Below are 20521 nucleotides of genomic sequence, written 5' to 3'. Positions count from 1 at the left end.
CGCAGCACAGCATATCAAAGGGAATGTCTTATAGGAGAATTTTCTATAGAAAACTGACCTCCCTTTTTTAACTCTTTTCCTCTCGTGGGCAGTAAGAGAGCCTTTTTTTAGCAAGCCCATTATGAGTTTGGCCAGGCCCACAATGGGGCGACCGGGTGGTGAGGGACGGGGGAACTGACCTTTGTTTAGGTGTTAGACAGCTTTTTCCGCCTCGTGGTCACTTAGAGGGCCTTATTATAGCAAGCCCATCATGAGTTTCGCAGGATCCCGACATATCCGGACGAACTTCTCCAAAAAATTCTTCGGATTTTTCGACCCATCCGAAATCGATCCCGAATTGTTACCGTTATCGCATTTAATCACTTGGCCAATCGGCCGTGAAAGCTTTAGCGGTCATTAATGCTAATCATTATTGAATTTTTAAAAATATATGTAATTTAGAAACTAAAACTTATATGTGTGTGTAATTAAATTTTACAAACACCTCGTAAAAAATGTAATTAAAACCTAGAAAACAAATACTTTTTAGATGTCGATGATACGAATTACAAATATACCAAACAATCGTATATGTCAAATCGTCACTAAAAGTAAATATAAATTTAATGTGTATACGATTTGAAAATTATAATATATTTTTAAACTTTATAAGAATTGCAAAAACGAATATTTCAAGAAATGAAAATAAATGTTGGTTGTAGATGTCGATGGATGATGTAACCTCAAACCGGAAGATCGAATCGACGAATACTGGATGTTGTAAACAAGTGACCATCGAATGCACCTTTAAATTGCTTGGCGAAAAATTGTCGTTTTGTTTTTTGATAAATTCGTATCAATTATGTCGTTATTTTGATTATTTATTAAGTAAAACATGGCATCGAGCGATATCGAAGACTTCATTTAAGTAAAGAAGAATCGGAACGTTTAAAGGAAGCTTTCAAAGACGAGAAGTTCGTTCGTTTGTTGCACGAATATGCAGAAGAAGTGAACGATCCTGAAAACAGGAAGAAGTACGAAGAAGATGTTATTGCTGTCGAGAAACAACATGGCCACCAAGTAACGTTCATACATCAAGAAGCTGGCTATGTTATTAAAACCAGTGAAGAAGGGGAGAAGAAGGCTTTCGTCAACGTTTGTCAGAACGATAAGGTGGAGAAGCCTTCGTTTACTAGGGAGTCGGAGTCCGACGGAGAGGGAACTCTTTGGAAGTTGCCTCACCTGCTGACGCCACCCCGCCAGGATCTTGATAAGAGTAACCGGAGATGTGTCGTCTACGACGTCGTCTTCCACCCCGACGCTCTCCTCCTCGCCCGGAAGAACGAGCGTTTTCGCAAAATGGTCGACGGCGTGGCTTTGGAAGCCGTCGAGAGTAAATTCGACGTTAAGTTGGATAGGGCCAACGTGCGGTTTCCCAAGATGAAATATAAGGGTTGTCCCGTGGCTCCGGTTACCAGGAAGAAGATCGAAGCGTCGTTCGCTTCGAAGGATTCCGAAGACGACGAATTCGACGACCGATTCGAGGAGTTATTTAAACCTCCGAAGGGTTCGTTCGATTGGAACGAAACTAAGAAAAAGGAAAAGGGCAAAAAGCCGGAGGAGGCGGAGGGTTTCCGGACTCGTCCGAAGTATACCGTTAAGTATCGTAATCGCGTAGATATCCAGGATTATGCAAACGTTCCCGGTCGGACCGTCGACGCTCGACCTCACGAGATAATCGTAGAAATTCACCTACCGCTTTTGAGTTCCGCTTCCGATTTGAACTTAGACATATTTGAGAAAAGACTGTTATTGATATCCGAGAAAAAAGGCGCTAGTTATAAATTAGATTTGGCACTTCCTTACTCTGTTAATGAAAATGATGGAAAAGCACAGTTTGATAAAGCTAAACGAAAACTTTGCATTACACTAAAAGTTTTACCTTCTGTGGATAATTTAGATATGACCTCGTCCGGCAAGATTGGGGATAATTTAGATACAAGTTTGTGTGATAAACTAGAGAACACTTTGGATGCAAGTCGATTGGATAAAATTGATGAAGATTTGGAACTTAAAGAACAAATAGTTTATGACAAAACTGCTAAAAATTCTTCCTGTTACAGTTTGACTGTAGATAATATGGATAATGAAGAAGTGTTTGAAAAAATATCTATTGATTTAATTGAAAATAGCAATATATTAGACGAAAATAATTCATCAAATGTTTCGGCTAGTATTCGAGATATTGCAGAGATGAATGATATTACCGAACGATTTGAGGGAAATCTTCACGTCGGCGAGAAGAAACAAGAAAACGGTACGGAAAAATCGCAAATGGAAGAGACCGTTCGAGAAAAGAATCACGACTGTGATTTAAATATGCCCTTATCGCTAACAGTTCCTTATTCTATACCAAAATTTGATTATTATCAAACTTCTAAAATTGTGACGCTTGTTATTCAAGTAAAAAATATTGATTCTAGTTCAATTTACACTTACTTCTGTGACTGTTGTCACAGTTGTCGAGTCACATTCTACACGCTAGGAGAAGGATTTGTTCCTTTCTACTACTGTTTATTTTTAAAATTTGAGTATTTGTTAGCCACGAATACCGAGACCATGCGAGTGAGTTTAAGCAGAGATAATTTAGTGTTTCATCTTATCAAAGATGCTAATTATTGTTATTCTTGGACTGAATTCCAAGCTGGTTTGAACAACAAACAACTAACAAAATACGAGTTTATTTGCAAGAATGCTGTCCTAAAGACTATACAGGAGTTGAAGGTAATGATCTTTGTATATGTTTTAATTAACGTCCTATTGCGGTCGTTGGCACAATGCAATTAATCGTATTAGATAGTCTAATTATTAAAGACGACGCTTTAATCTTTTCTGTTTGGCAAACTTCTTTTAATGTACCATAAGGTCACACATTATAGAGTTGCGTCGCCATTCGTGAACCGTAACGTATCGACTTCGTGATTCTCGAGCACTAAGAAGCATCTACCGAAACCGAAGAAAACATAAAATTTAAGAAATACAAACTTCTAGTAGGATTAAATTGCATAAATTTGCCAACGTCAGATCTTCTAATTTTATGCACTTTACTATAAAAAATGTTAACTACACGATAAACTTGCGGTTTATTTAATATTTTGCATTCAAAAAATTTATTTTTAAAATTTTGAAAATGTATGAAAGATAAAAAAGAAAATCAATATTTATTTAGATAATGTAATAACCTTGAGTAATTTTTAGATTATTTTACAATTTAAAACAAAGTAACATCATTTAGCAGTTTTGTACAGATGATAAATATTAAATACATTATTCTTTGGACTTTTCAAATATAATATTAATATTTTTTCTTAAAAATTACTGAAATTTTATTTATTTTCTTTAAAAACTTACTGTGTAAACAACAAAACTTTTTTATAAAACAAAAATTGCACGATAAGAATAAATACTGATTGATAACCATTCATCAATGATTATGAGATGAGCTGTTCTCTTGCTTATTAATACATTTTGTACTATGAGAATAGCTCTGTATTTTTGGCTCAGTTGATTAAAATCATTGATAAATAAATTTAATTAGATCATTAATTGGTTTTATCAATAATTAATGAATATGATCATTAATCAAAGAACTGGTTTCTTTGATTAATGATTAAATTTCTAGATTTTTTTGTTTGTATTTTAGAAAAATGTCAATAAAATTTATTTTCTTTTAAAAAAGCTGTTTTCACAACAGGTAGATACATAAGTATACAGGAAGTACTTTTAATTCTATTTTTTTATTTAGCTAAAGATTCTGTAGTTTTATTCGTTATTAAATTAGCAATCACTATACAGTTAGAAAAATTTTTATAACGTAAAATTAAAATAAAAACTTTAAATGTATCTTAGGATGAATCTGAAAATGTTATGGCTGGAGATAAACTAACAAATGAAAATGTTCATGTTGAAGATGTCAGCCTCAACCAAGTGACATTTGATATAAATGTAAATATTCCTGTTAGACATTTTTAACTCTTAAACATGTAACTTTTATCATTTTATGTAGAAGTAATTCTACTTCTCAACTCTTTGGATTAGGTGTCATTCCACTTTTACCAGTCTTGAAATCATTGTTCTTTTTTCTATAATATTCTATCAGTTGGGACTTGAAAGTTTTATTGTTTAATTTATATATTATTTACCTTTCAGTAATCATATTACAGACCTGAATGCAAACAGTTCAACAGCAGTAGTACTGTTCTTTCAAAGAAAGTTAAGAACAATAATTGGGCTGCAATTTGAAAAAATGTAGACCTATAAATTCCCACTGTTGTTGTCTGTCTTTCCTTAATCTTGAGAATGGAATTAGATAGCTGAAACACAATGTGGAAACCTTAGGGGAAGGATGTTCCGATTGACTATATGTGAACTTCCGGTTGGCTTTGGAAGTCGTGTTATTTTAAAAAACAGTACTTGCGTCGAAAAACCAATAACCGGTGCGAAAACTCCCAAAAATCGAACGTTTCCGACTCCCCTTCCGGGATCTTCGTCGGGCTTATTTACGTTTTCCGTCGAAATGGGATTCGAAGGTTTTTAAAAGTATAGCGTGCTTTCCTTCCAAATAATTTGTAAAAAGGGCGCAATTCACGAGCCGTTATTTTGATGCGAGTACTGTTTTTTAAACAACCCTGTGTGCTGAGAGAATATATTGTGTTATTTTAATTCAAAAGTTTTCCCCCGAAAACAGTTAATAGATGATTTGCACAACTCTATTGTTAAAGGGAAAGTATGATGTACAGGGCACGATACTATTAATTTGAGGCGGAGTTCATATATTTTAAATTAAATAAATTAAAAATATGATTAAAAATTGCAGCCCGGCATTATGATGATATCAAAGGTTCGACTTCTGTACTGGTGTAAGCGAATAATTCACACTCAACCTTTTAAAAACCAGTAATAATAATTGAAAACAAACGTTTTCAACCGTTAACTCGGTCTTCATCAGGTTCTAACTATTGAGATTCAAAACTGTTTCAGAACGTATTCAAATTATTCGAATTAAATTTTCGAATAATTGAAAACGTTTGTTTTCAATTATTATTACTGGTTTTTAAAAGGTTGAGTGTGAATTATGATGATATCACAATACATAATTGCTTGTTAGATGTATAATCTATTTTCTATCAGTTGAGAGCATTTATTTTTAAACCATATGCATGCTCTTTTGACAAGTGAACAATTCGCATGAATAACAACAAAACAATGTTTGGTGCATTATTGACAAAAGTTTCCAGTTACAAGTTCTGCTGTCACTGGCCTTTTTCTTGGATGCTTCTGATGATATGTTATCTTTCTAGTATCAAGCACTCTTATTAATGGTTCAAAAATAGTAGTGTTTGATTAACTTCACCCTAGTTCAACTCTGAAGATTTGTTTTTTCATATGCACATGCAATGAGAAGTCACAAACTGGCTTGCTCTATATCTCAACCCCAAACAAGCTCTGATGGTTCTGGTCACAAAATCGTTATGCAGGCTAGTTAGTTTACTGCATGTTTCCTCCATTCTTCTCACAAACAATTTTTACCCATATTCATCTAAATAGAATAATCTATGTTGAGTGTTGATCATTAAAGCAGTCATCTTACAACTGCCTGATTAGGATAGAGAATTTTTTCAGTGTCCTCAAAATCAATTTTTGCATGCTATTAAGTGCTATATGATATCATTTCAAAGAGCATATATATTGGATCTGCATTCAGTTCAGTGTTCACTGAATTTGTCAAAATATTCTCTAACTTAAGAGAGTTAGGACATGATCTCATTTCTAGGGACTTAAAAGCCATTTTGCGTATGTGCAGGAAATATTTGACTTTGAAAATGATTTTCAATGCATTCTTTTATTTGTTTATATTTACGCACGTTATTATTTTTTTAATTTAAATTAAGTTAATGTAATACTATTTTATGAACTGTTTGCATTCTATCTTAATGCATAACTACAATAACTGCTTGTTTAGTGTAACTAAAAATTTAATGATTTCTTTGATAAATTAATATATGCTCATTAATGCTTAATGTTTATCACCTTAAAATTAAAATAATTTCAATAATTAAAATTAAATAGAAAAATTAAGCTGTATATGTATAAAATATGCTGAATTTGTTTTTACAACAATTGTATGTTGTTTATTTTCTGAGACTGATGAGCGAGACAAAGACACAAAATCGAAAATAAATAAAATAAAATACAATACTTTTATTAATTCGCTTGTTATGATACAGGATTCAGAGGATACCAACAACACTATTCCCACCAAATGATTAACACAATTAATTATCCAACAACTGTACAATATAGTTTCCTGACAAAGAATGCGCACGTGTAGTTCGTTGTTTGACACAATAATCTAATTACTTAAAATTATATGAATTAAAACTAAATTCTTATAACTACTTATAACCATTGAAAGAAGAAGGCTTATTAGGAAAATTAGGAAATGATAGTAAAGTATAGAAAAGAGGGTACCCACAACTTGATGAGATATGCTGTTTGTAATGATATCGTGGAATGAGATCTCTTGTTGGATTGGTGACTAACTTCTCTTTTATCACTCTCCAAAATAATAGTTTGAAGGGCCGATGCATCCTTGTTGCTCACGATCAATTCCTTTTTATTTCTCGGTTCCAAAGTTCTCGTCTCTACCATACGATGCTAAACATACTGAGGAGACCTAATTTTGCTCTCTCTCCTTCGAGTTCCCGCTCCGGAACGAACCACGTGTTTGCCCTCTTTCCTTCGGGACTGTATTCCACTCTTTTGTTTTTGGGGTTAGTCATCCACACACCAAAGAAAGGTTAAAACGAGAACATTCCAGGAAGAATAGACAAAGGACAGAAAGAGAGGAAGTGGAAAATATACAATATAAAACTAACATAATTATGCACAAAATATACAATTTAAATGTGGCATGTAGCCACAATTTCTTATCCAATGTGACAAATGATTGATTGCAAGATATGTTGTTGAATGTATAAATGTTGATATTTTTCAGTTGCTTTTTTCATTAAAATTAAACAAATTGAAAATTATATTCTTTTTTAAAAAAGAGAGTAAATATCATAGGATTAGAAGTTCAAATCTGTGTGTTTGTTGATACTTTAAGTACAATAGTGTTATTTATCCAAAAAATTGACTTCAGATAGTGCTAATTTCAGAATGTTTTACAATGATTAACTGTGATCTTTTGTTGGCATTCTACTAAGTTATGTTGTTATTTCCACTTGTGTTAAGTTTTATTTATTAGTGTTAATAAGTCAGTCTTCTAATAAAGTTGATTTCTCTGGCTTAACCATTTTTTTACATTATTGTACTAGAATTACATTAGCATTTGTAGTTTATTTATCTTTTTAATTTTTTCTTACCAAGTACGATTATTATCCAAAATTATATTGAATTAATCATTGCACAGAGAATCTTCTGTTACTGTAAAATTATATGTATTTTTTTTATTAACTAAAAATAACTGCCATGTACTAATAACACTATAAATGACAATGCATAAATTTTTTTGTACGTTTTGTGATAAAATTTGTAAATATAGGATTAGAAATACAGCAGATCTTGATTTGTGATGATTTGATATGTGCTAAATTGAAAATTTTTTAGTATTTATTTTTTTGAAAATTTTATAAAATTTATATATAGTCCTCCTGCTAGTATGAAAATTTTTTGTACAAGATTTCTGGGTGTATATATCACTTTAGATATATATTTTGTTATTCTCTATACCAGTGATTCTCAACCCTTTTTTCTTCACGGTACACTTTTAATAATTTAAAAATTTGGCAGCACACACGGTTACTTCGGTAAGTACTGCAGGGCAACTGGTGACATCATAACTGATTTTTAAACGCAGTTGGTTATTTAGGTCATATTTTCTAAATGCCTTAGTAACTATTGGCAGTTACCGGTAACACCGGTTACAATTTTCAATCGCACCCTAGGAAGATAGAACCGATTGAACTACTTGTCTGACATCGCTTATGTATGGGTATTTGCAGTGTGGCACATTTCAAAAATCTTGCGGCACGCTAAATTGTCGCAGCACGGTGGTTGAGAATCACTGTTCTATACAAATGGTTTTTAACCTGGTTTTTATGATATATCCGATTCTTGCAATGAGCTTCTAGAGATGTCATTAGATTCCAAATACCCAATAATTTATTTAGCTTTAAATATAAATTATTGAGTATCAGATGTCTCATGCACAATGTATGCTATTAAGATGCTCGCTTCAAAACAGGTTGAGAACTACTGTTCTTCACAATACTGTTATATTTGATAGTGGTTCTTTTAGTGTTAATTTTATTGTTGTAACTTTTTAAGATTAACCATGCTTTGTTATAGCAATGTATTGTGTTTACTCTTTTTGTATCAAATGTTGCAATGATGATAATATATAGGCTCTACAAAGAAGTGCAGCTATGATGTTATTTATGTAGCTGGGTAGTTGGATTGAAGTGTGTGGTATAATGTGAGGACTTAGATTAAACTTGTTAATGGAACACCTAAGATGATTGGAGGCCATTCTCATATATAAATCTAGCCTTATCGCCACCTGCATCAGTTATAAAGAGGCGTTGGTTTTGTTGGTAGCCTGGCAGGCACTGATTGACACTGATCTTTAAATGTCAAGATCAGCTAGCGCATGTGTGGCATGACAAATATTTCTCAAGTGTCTGATTCGAACGATTCTTCAAATTTTTGTAATCCAAATGTTTCATGTTCCATCAGAAATTCTATTTAACACCTGAAGAAGAACTCAGAGGAGTTCAAAAACATTAGGGGCAAACTTTCTCTTTTGTTTTTTTCATCGCACACTGATCATTGGTTCATAGGGTACATTGTTTCTTGTTATGTACATGCACACTGAAACAAACTCCAGGCATTTTTTGCATTAGGAGATTTAGGAAAGTGATGCTGCTGTCTTTTTCTTTTTCTACAGTAAAATTGATTGAAGTATATATCTGGGTAATTGCTGTATGAAATGTGAAAGTTTGAAATTGGTTCTATTCCACGCTAGTAATATATCATCTACATATCTAATATAGTAAAGGATACTGGACCACTAAAGGTGCAGAAAAAACTCCAAATTTGATATTTCTCATGATTAACACTGCAAGTATTGCTGATAGTGGAGAGCCCATTGGTGCTCCCTGTTTTTTAAGATGAACTTTGTTATTAAAACAAAAATAATTGTTTTCTGTTATTAGGAGTAGAGCATCACATATTTCTAAAACTTGCTGCTTAGATAAACTTTTGTTAACTAGTATTTGCCAACATTATTGCCTTGAAATATGGTATCGACGGATAAAGGAAAACAGCACAAATCTTGAAAAACTGATATGAGTTTAATGGTAAAGCACCCAGGTTTTTGTTGATTATCATTTTCACTTTGATGGCTGATGTAATAACTAGATCTGAGTGGAGCATTAGGGATTTTAGAAATTTTGCCATTTCTTTTTTAAGAAATATGAGGGGTGTGTGTGTTTATTTACTAAGCGGTGCAATGGCCACCCCAGTTTGTGCACTTTCATATTCAAAGAATAATCTCAGACATGCTACATCAGTGGGAGGATCTAATGGCCAGTAAGAGATGAGTAATACTCCAATAACCACCACCTTATAAGTTGCTGAGGGAATTTTAATTAAGAAAACTAATGTTTTCGATCTATTCCATAGATCATCCTCAGGTTCGAACTGACGAACAAAAACAAAAATAATTCCAAAGAATGGAACACAAAATATTTAATATTAAAATTGTGTTCCATTCTTTGGAATTATTTTTGTTTTTGTTCGTCAGTTCGAACCTGAGGATGATCTATGGAATAGATCGAAAACATTAGTTTTCTTAATTAAAATTCCCTCAGCAACTTATAAGGTGGTGGTTATTGGAGTATATATATTTTTGCTGAGTACGTTTATGTTCGAGATGAGTAATTCCTGGAAAGGTGATAACATTGCTTGTTTTACACAAAACAGTTTGCATTGGGTCTGAACTCAATGTACATACCCAGATTGTGAAAAAAATTGTTTTTTTCTAAGTAGAAAATCATTGTTTCTGCTCAACACAAACTGTTTAACTTTGTTCGAAATGATCAATCTTAAGTTCTGTATTAAAAAGAATTGTTTAACTGCATTACACTCTTTGTTGATTCGCTTAGGTGTTCGATATCACTTGAACAAGTGTATTCCCGAGATGGTGGTGATTTCTAGGTTTACTCTTTGATTTTCTTGAGAACAGCTCCTTACTGCTGTCATAACTGGTGGAATTAGCTGGCTTAGATCTCTTTTCAGAGTAGGGATATGCTTGGGACTCGTTCTGGTACTGTAACATTGGAGTAATTGTGATACTCACATTTTACCGGCATATATTCTTTCTTACTGTTTCTGGAATACTTGAGCCATTGCAGTTTTTTATTCATTCTGTCTTTCATAAGTTTTATTCTATGTGATATGATATTATTGATCTTAGCTAGTCGTACATATCACATTATCACGCCGTTCCACAAATTTCATATGTGAAGGTATATATAGGGATAGTTTATTCTATGCCAATGCCTTCCTTTTTTCCTTTATGAGTTTTGCCAAGAATTTTTGTTTGACCTTTGGTATTAATGTACCTATACATTTTGTGAGCATTTTTTAATCTAACATGATACACTTTGCTGTCAAACCATGTTGGTGGCACTTCAAAAGAGAATTCAATTGTGTGTGTTCCTTGTGCCAATGTTCTTTTGCATTTAGAAGCACAAAGAAATATCTTGTGGTTTTCATGGAGTATGAAAGAAATATTTCATTTTTCACACCAGATTCTTATTAGATAAAAGTTTAAGAGCACTCTCTATCAGTGTTAATAAGGTTTTGATGAGTAAAACACAAAATACTTCCCAGGCACTTTTGATGTATAGTCGAAAGTGCTTGTAAAGGTTTGGGTAGAAAATAATTGGTCCAAAGAAGAGCACTTGCATACTGTGTGGGTGCATTGCTAAATTAATTATTAAAATATTAATTTAATTATGATTATTAAATTTAGTAAGAGATGGTGCCTAACACTTTTCTCTAGTTCCAAATTACTTTAGCATCTAATTAATAATAGTAGTAATATAGCCTGATGTAATTTGACAGTTGTTTGGCTTTAATGAATTGACTATACAATGGAATCAGTCCAACAACATTATTATTATTATTATTTTTTTTTTGGCTAGTTACAAACTTTTGCAAGCATAGTTGAAACTGTTGCTTACAGGTACTGTACTGTATGTGATCTCAGTTATGATGCTGAAATTATCAGAAATAGAAGTGACATTTTAATGACAGTTTTTCTAAAAATCAATTAGGTTGTATAAACATGATCTATTATATTTTGAATTCATGAATACTTAGTGTTTCTTTTATCATTTTTTAGTCATTGCAATTATTTTAACAACTCTTCTAACAGAAATTACATAAAGTTGTTTTATTTTAAAATAGTTAACTGATTTTTGGACTGCACTATTTATATATGTTACATTTTATATAATTAATTTGTCGAAATCGAGATCAGTTAGTCAATTGTGAATTCTGTAGTTACACAGAAGTTTTTCATATCTTAAAATGCATATAATTAAAATTTTGAAACTCATTTTTATATTTATTTGTAGCAAATGTCTGTAGAATCCTGATTAGATTTATCTTTGCTGTAATGATTAGGATTGGCAGTATAAAAGTATGATACAAAGAATATTAATATTATGTACAAACATTTATTATAAATACAATGATTGATATTCTGATATGTTTATATTAGTGAGAAAGGAATGACAATCAAAAATTGTTTAACTAAATGTGGGATTTTTATTTGTAATGAGGGCTACATTAATTTATAGACACATCTGACCTTGACTTGAAGCTTCATCATCTTAGAGACCTCATCTCAATGCTCATTGCTAATATTTTTGTTCTATATCTGCATCTGTAATGTCTGAGGACATCACAAGTGCTTAAAACAGCTCCTATAAAATACTATTTTTGATCATTAATGCATAACATTTCCAAAATTTATAAGTGAAAATTGTTTAATGTTTATTTAATGTAGGAAAAGGTTGAAATGGGACTGTGACATTAACTAAAACCCTATTTTTGAGGACATACATTATAGTAACATGATTGTCTATTATCATGATCTAGGTTCAGAAGTGGTCTATATTTTCATAATTTATCAGTCAATAGAAATTGAACAATGGAAGCATTCCAATATGCATCATTCTCAGCAGAACTGATGGACTAGTGAACAGTTTAATAAGCTTTTACTGAAACATTTGGCAACCTAACTAGATGATGGAAGCCTTATTAACTTTATTATAACAGCTATATTAACAGTGCTATATTGACACTGGCAAACTTATTTTGTCAAAATAACTTTGAGTTAATACAGATTAGTGGTAAAAATGGTGTTAGTGTAATTATGGAAGCCATAATGTTTCATTAGAGTTCATCATATGCACTGCCCAGATGAATATATCGGTGCATTGCTCACTGCACCGATATATCCATCAGTGAATGTTTAACACATTTTAGTATATCTTGGTTTACCGATGTGCTGTTTGATGCATACTGGAATGTACAGTACCCATTATTCTTTACCTTTCACACATGCTGTCTGACTACTTTCTGGATTAGACCCTTGTGTAATGAGAAAATTGTGGCTGCCTATAATCTCAATATGCTAATATAATCTATTATTATTCTTGATAATTTATTTAACCAACCACTGAATATTAGTTAATTAACAAAATATTATAAGGATTCATCAAATGAAACCTGTTTGAGTAAATTTATTAAGACAAACGAAACGGTATATCCAGTATGGCGTACTTAAATAAAGCAATATATGAGGAAGATGACAAACATATGAGCAAACATAAAACTGAGTTAGTGTTTACTTGCATCTTTTTCTTGTTGACTTTGCTATATCTTTGTATTTGCCAAACTGACGCTAAGATTTGATGATTTTGCATGAATTGTTCTTAATTCAAATTTTGAGTTTTAATAAAAAAAACAAGAAAATATTGCATTTTGAAACTGTTGTATATTCATTTTTCTGTCAGTCTTGGCAAGAATGATCTGTACATTTGCAAAGCTCACTCTGTGATTAAGTTCAAAAAACACTTTTAGTGTGAGCTGTGGCTTACACTAAAAGTGGTGGTACACAAAAGGCAAAATTTAGAATATACTAATTTACTGTACCATATTATCGTGTTGTGTGTCTGGACACACGGTCAGTCTAATTATAATCTAATTCACCATAAATAATGCTGATTGTGACTCAACTCAATTGATATCATGCTCAGTCACTTTCCTTTCTTGTGAATGTGCTGGTATGAGCTGGATCATGATGACCTAGTGTATTTTGTTTTGTATTTTCTATGTAATTAGTAAATGTGGAGTAATAAATATATGGGATTCACCAGAGAATACACTCAACCATGTCACTTTGTTTTCTTACCATCATGACAACACACATGCATGAACACAGATTGATCAGTTTGCATAACTTATTTGAGCAGAGGTTTGCCAACATAATGCCTAAATATCCTAATACAAATTTAAATGCATAAAATATAACAGATAGTGTATACATTACCAGAGAAGGAATTAAAAAATTTGTTCTGTTGCAAATGTGGTAAAGCCTAAAGTTTTTCTTTTTTTCTTTCTTTCTTAGTGTGTGTTCATCTGGAGATTCCAGTCTCTAGGGCTATTTTAAAGTTTTTATTATCAAAAATATTTTCTGATTATTCTGATTTATCATCATCTAGTGAAATTAGCTTATGCTAAATTGGGGTAAAGAAAAATTATATAAAAGGGTTCTAAATGAATGTTACAGAAGTTGTCTATACAGCTTTTTCATATCAAACTACTGATTAACGTATGTTGCATAACATATGATGTGCATATGCTCGTAATTTTTTCAGCTGTTAATAACTTCATATAATTTATCCTATTTATAACTGCTAAATTATTCATGTTTGAAATTTTTTATTTGTTATAATTGAGAATTAATTACTACAGTAAAATACATTGAAATTATCAATAAACAAAACGTTCTTAAATTTGTATCTTAAATCATCATCATGTTCTCTTAATTTATTACCTAAGACAGTGTTTCTCAAACTTTTTTGTCTGGTGGCACACTGAAATTATTAAACAAAATTCACGGCACCCCTATTATTATTATTATTTTGTTTTTTTACGGTTCGTAAAGATATGAAGAATGAGAAGTCTTTGAAAAAAAGAAAAGTTTTTTAAAGTAAGTAAGTTTATTTCCGAACAACACAAAAACATTCAAAAGAAAAGTTATTATTATAAAGGAATCTGGTGATAAAATGTGAACTTAATGTGAAGCATGAGCCTGATTGTGTTTGCATATTTCCTTGATATTAGGTCGTGTTTTTGAAAGACCTACCCTCATTACATTTTCAAGTGCCTTTAGTCTTTCTCTCGTCTTTGTTTTAATATTTACGAGTGTAGAGAATCCCACATCACAGAGATACGATGTGGAAAACTGTAATAAAATATTAAGTGCTTTGAATCCTATATTGGGATATTCCTTCATAATTGTTATCCAAAATGAATTCAAACTCATTTCTGAATGCTTCAATCTAAACGTACGATCGTCACGTATATCAATTAATTCTTCGGCTTCTGCAAGACTGAACTTGGTTATTCCCGATGTTGTCTCTACAATAGGATTTCGAATCCAGTCGTACAAATTAACTTATATGTCAGGGAAATAATGGTTAATTTTTTCTTCTAATGACGTTAAATGACTGTAAATAAGTTTTTGCAAATCTGTATTGTTATATTTTGCTTTGGCAACTTGAATAAACATTTCTACATTATTTGCGTTTACTTTTTTCTTCAACATTTTTATTTTATCTTTAAAAGCTTTAATTTTGTCTACAGGTGTTAAAATATTTTCATTTCTACCTTGCATGCTTGAGTTTAACTTGTTCGGGTGATCAAATATGTCTGTTAAATAAACTAGTTTGGAACACCAAGAATCATTTTGTAATAATACACAAAATTCTGGTTTGTTTTCATGTTGAAAAAATATTATTTCTTCTTTAAGTTCAAAAACACGATTTAATACACGACCTTTCGAAAGCCATCTCATTTCGGTATGAAGAAGCAGGTTATTATGATCAGATTGCATCTCTTCTCATAGTTTTGCAAATATATGCGATTTTAGTGGTCTAGCTTTGATATAATTAACCATTTTAATGATTTCTTCTAACATTCTTTTGAGTTGAAGGCCTATTGTCTTTGCTACCAATGATTCACTATGAATGAAGCAGTGAGTTGTTACAATGTTTTCGTTTTCCTTTTTAGCGTACGAAACAAATCCTTTCATAGTTCCAATCATTGATGGGGCACCATCTGTGCATACACCCACGCAAGATTTCCAAGATAGACCATTTGTATTAAAATATGTGTTCATGATATCAAAAACATCTTTTCCCGTCGTAGTTTTTTGAATTCCTTGCAGCATAAAAATTCTTCCGAAATTTCATCATCTTCAATAAATCGAGTGAAGGCAAGTAATTGTGCTTTACCGTCGATATCAGTTGACTCATCCAACTTCAAACTAAATAATTTTGATTTGATTATTTTATTTATAACTGCTTTTCAATATCAATTGATAGATCACTCATAGTGTCATTTGACAAAGGAATCTTTATTATTTCTTCTTCTGCTTCAGCACCAAAGATTGTTCTCACAATTGCTGTACAGGCCGGGCGAATCAAAGTTTCGCCAATAGTATGAGGCTTCATTTCTCTCGCGATTATTTCTGCGACTAAATAACTGGCTTCTTGAACACGGTCAGTAATTTCTTATTTTTTTACAAAATTTTACTTTGTTTTTCTTGTAATTTTATCATTTCTTTGAAATATTCAAGCGGTTTCTTAGAAAAGTGATTGTGTTTTGCGGAGAAGTGTCGCAATAGTTTACTGGGAACCATAGCTTCGTTTGATAAAACCAAACCACACACAATACATTTTGGTCTGGGAATGAATTTATCACCACACCAGGTAAATCCCATTTTTAGGTAACTGTCCTGATGTAAGCGAGTTTTTACATTTTTTTTTAATGCAACATTTTTACAAGAACTTATTGTTTCTGTTTCTTTTGTTTCAATAGTGCTTGTTTGTTGCTCAACGTTAAAAATAGTCAAGTCTTCACTGATAGAGCTCTTAATTTTTGATGATTTACTAGTACTAATCAATTCCTTAGCTTTGCTACCAGTAACCACTTCTTGATCATTAGAATCTTCACGTTTTCTTTTTTTAATGAAAAAATTATTCATGATATTGAACAACATAATTAACTTCAATATTTTATTATAAAATTTAATTACAAGTTAGTAATTTATTTTTTCTTGCTGTAAAGAAGAAAAACATTTATATACGATACTTTTTTTGTCTGAACAATATAACAATAATAAAAACAACTACTTACTGCATTCAATGCATTTATATTGCACTTTTACTTGCTGCAGGAACGCAAGAACAGACAACTAGTAACTAGTTCGTTTTTTTTCTAGTATTTACGTGTCGCCGATTACCGAGTGACCGAGACAAGTGGCGACGTAACAAAATTAGTAGAAAAAATCAATATTCATTTTTTATAATTGTTTTAATTATTTATTTAATTTAATACTTTAATTCAATTATTTTAAGTAATTTTAATTTAATTACTTAAAAATTTCGCGGCACCGTGCGCAGCCCCAAGGTGCCGCAGCACCCGCTTTGAGAACCACTGACCTAAGATAATGTATAATGTACACAGAATCTAAACGAAAGTCTTAATATTAAACAAATACAAATGCTTTTCAATTTATAGATGGGATCCATTCCAAGAGGTTGTTTTTGTTCATTGCAGTAAACACTTAATTACTTAAGAAAAATAACACTTTTATATATAGCATTTCACTAATTTTGACAAAATCTGGAGTCATTTTGAATGGATAATTAGTCACTTTTCCTTTACTTTAAGCTTCTATATTAGTCTAAAGGAATTTTATCAATAATTTTCTTACTAATTTTGTTTCTATGAATAATTTTTTGTAATGATTAGTGGAATATACAACTTATGTTGTCTAAGCTTTTACAGTGTAATAACATCATAGTTATAATGCAGTCAGTTTTTATCTGAAATGTTTCTTCATAAATTTTGATTAGCGCGTTGTTATCTATTCATTAGCAATCAATCTTCTGATATATTATTTCTATAATATTCTGTAACTGTTTTGGACTTTTCTATGTCTGTTTATTTGTGTTTAAAATTGTAACAGACATACTTTAGGTGACGAAGACTTGCTTTTTAATTAATAAAGTGTATGCTGATTAAAGATCTCCAAATTTATTGAAATTGTAAGTTTATTCATAGAAGAAATTTTTTAAGGGACTTTTGCCTGCAGACAATATTTGATTTTTTTTTTTTTAATCGGCACAAATTCTTTAACACTTCTGAAGTTATCAATGTGAGGAAATCATGAACTACTGTTAGTTTGAAACTTTTCACTATTTTTTTGTTCTTGCTTCGTATTTATAAAATGGATGCATAAGTACTTCTCCGAGAACAGAAACATTACATTACTTGTGGATATTATTGTAACTAATTAGGATACATACTCAAATCTAAATTTAATGCCATTATTTGCTTGTGAAATTGGCTCAAAAGTGAAGAACCACAAATAATAAGAATTATCTATACCAGTAATAATGAAGTCTGTACAAAAATTTAGAGTTTGAGAGTTTGAAAGTCATGTGATTTGATGATAATATCATTTGAAATGCAAAATCATAAATTTAGTAATCTGTGGATATCAAAAAGTTCTCTGTTTAAAATCCATCTTAAAAAACAAAGCGTTAATAAATATATCACATTAACTTTATGAGGTTTGGCAAAATTTTAACTTATCACAAATGTTTTTGGTCCCCTTAGGACCTTCTTCGGGTGGAATTCTAGTAGAGAAAACTGTTTTTGTTCTAATTTCCATTTCGTTTCTCTGTTTATTATGTATACAATGTCTGGTGTGAGGTTTAGGTGCCATATCATTAGTGATGCTCACATTGAATCAAAACGTCTGCTCAAGATAAAATTTCAAGTTCTTAGCTATAAATTAACAACTAAACTGACTCTGTAAATTCTCTGATTAAAATTCTATGTGCTTTCAAAGTTGTGAAGTTATTTTTGAATTACCCTGTATATGTATAATTGTGAAAATGAAGATTAATTTAAATATTTGGAAACATCTTAGCAAATGATGAAAGGTACTTAGACAATTGTAAACAGATTTCTTAAAGAATTATACAGAAATGTGTAAATTGATTTGATTTGGTCCTGAGAATTTCCTATTCCAACCTATAAGGCAAAGACTTTTTCACATTTAATCAGAAGAGAAAAATATAATTTAGTTGGATCCAAATTACTTAGTATAGCAATGGGAAAAAGTTAAAAATCCAAATCAGGAATGGAATCAGAACTGAAAAAGAATAATGACCCAAAAATGTAATGGTTTGTTTGTTCATTTTTTAGGTATGGCCAGACTTCCTAAAGGGAAGACTGAAATAAAAGAGAAGAAAAAGAGACCAAAAGAATGACTAGATATAGATGAAACAACTTCTTCACAAAATCATTGAGAAGGATAATCAACAAGGTCTATTGATTAGATATAGATGAAAATTGGAAGAGATTGAACAGTGTGGAAGAAAATCAGGTTAAGAACAATGAGAAAGTTGATTCAGCAAATTTGACAGAAAACTAGATAGGAAAATGATGATGATGATAAAAGTCAGAGGTCATACGTGGGAGGTTATTATATTTTGACTTCATTTACTTCAAGTAACAGTTGTAATTTGTGACCTTATTCTTTTGTTTAAAAATATAAATATGCATGATTCATTATATTTATTGACCTTTTTACAAAAAAATTAATAAAAAAAGCTAAGGAGAGGTTGCGGCACAAAAGAATTGTATTCGACAATTTGCATAATATAATTATTTTTCGAGTGGATGAAAATACTGAATAAACACAAATGGAGAATTTTTAATTTTATATTTCAAATTATATTTATAATTACAGTAGTGTTCATTTAAAATGAACTCTTGGCTATAAGAAACCCATTTTAAAAGTGTGAATGAAACGCCCGTAAGAGCATTGTTATTTTTTTCGACTACAACAAACCCGTTTATAAACAAACAATATTTAGATTTTAAAAAATGAGTTATCGCTTATAACAGATTACGAGTACAAAGAATACTCTCGAGTTATTACTAGGGTTTTTAAATAAAAACTTTCCCGTAACATAATGGGAGTGACGTTAAAGGGTTAAACAAAATGTAAGGGGTCGTGACTGAAAATGACCCAATGTGAGAAATGTTGCTTAATTTGGATATTTCTGCTTTTAACTACTGTAACTAATTTAATGCACACATTTATTTAACTAATGTTTTTAATCAAAAATTTAAATGTTTATACTTTCTCTATACCAGTTTTCTTATTTCACTAAGGTATTTTCTGAGGTTCATCTACTGACCCATCAACAATGAACTTAGAAATTTATGCTGTCAAGCATTTTCATTTGTTAGTGCTGTAATTTAAATTTTAATGTTATTTCTGATCTGTTATTAATGGTTAAATATTTGTTGGATTGCCCAGCCATTTAACATTTTGAAATTGAAAGTATGCTTTTGATTGGCTAGAAAATTTTAACTGTAAATACAGTATTTCAAATCTGAATTTCAAGATCAAACAGTCACAATATTTTAAAATTTATGCTGTCATTGGTTAGAAAAACTCCATTTACTGATGTTGGTTATAAAGAATAACAAACTGCATGTAATCTTGAAGCATATCAACTCTTGCCATTCACTGAGTCGGAATTACAAAGTATTATACGTACGTCCTTGTGAAATATCACGATTCTAAGCGCTAATCAGTGTAAACAGAAATGTAAGTTGTTTATGTTACAGACTAAATATGAAATTATTAAAAGGTTGAAAAGTGGTGTAAGCAAAAAGAATTATGTAAAGAAATGAATATAACTAAATCAACAGTTGCTACCATTTGGAAGGAAAAAGATAAAATACTCTCAAGTTTTGAATGTGGAAATGCTCAGAAAATCAGCACAAGATGAATTAGATGAAGTATTGTTAGAATGATTTTTTCAACAGAGATTTAAAAACATGACTATTAGTGGTACTATATTTCAGTCAAAAGTGGAAGAGTTAAGAAGCAAATTGGAAAAAAGTATTGAATTTAATTGCAGTAGAAGTTGGGTTGAAAGATTTAAAAAAAGACAGTACTGGAAGCCAAAAAATTGTTGGAGGAGCAGCTGCTTTAAACACGAATGTGGTAGAAGATTGGTTGCAAAAAAGTGACCCAAAATTAGGAAAAATTTCCAAGACCGTGATATCTTTAACACAGACGAGA

At 31.1% G+C, this 20521-nt stretch overlaps 1 protein-coding gene across 1 annotated transcript in view; it reads left to right on the top strand.

Annotated features, from left to right (window-relative positions):
• Positions 1-701: 701 nt before the first annotated feature.
• Positions 702-20521, top strand: part of Nop17l (Nop17 like) — an 83680-nt gene continuing 63860 nt past the window's right edge. Inside the window, exons 1-3 of the mRNA XM_067269535.1 lie at positions 702-759; positions 869-2763; positions 3889-3984. Of these exons, the coding sequence (XP_067125636.1) occupies positions 702-759; positions 869-2763; positions 3889-3984 (2049 nt within the window). The remainder of the gene's footprint in view (positions 760-868; positions 2764-3888; positions 3985-20521) is intronic.

Source organism: Centruroides vittatus, unplaced genomic scaffold, assembly GCF_030686945.1.
Source record: "Centruroides vittatus isolate TY-2023 unplaced genomic scaffold, ASM3068694v2 contig_351, whole genome shotgun sequence".
Taxonomy (NCBI): Eukaryota; Metazoa; Arthropoda; class Arachnida; order Scorpiones; family Buthidae; genus Centruroides; species Centruroides vittatus.
The sequence above is the reverse complement of the archived record's forward strand: the minus strand, read 5'-3'. Positions and strand labels throughout refer to the sequence as shown.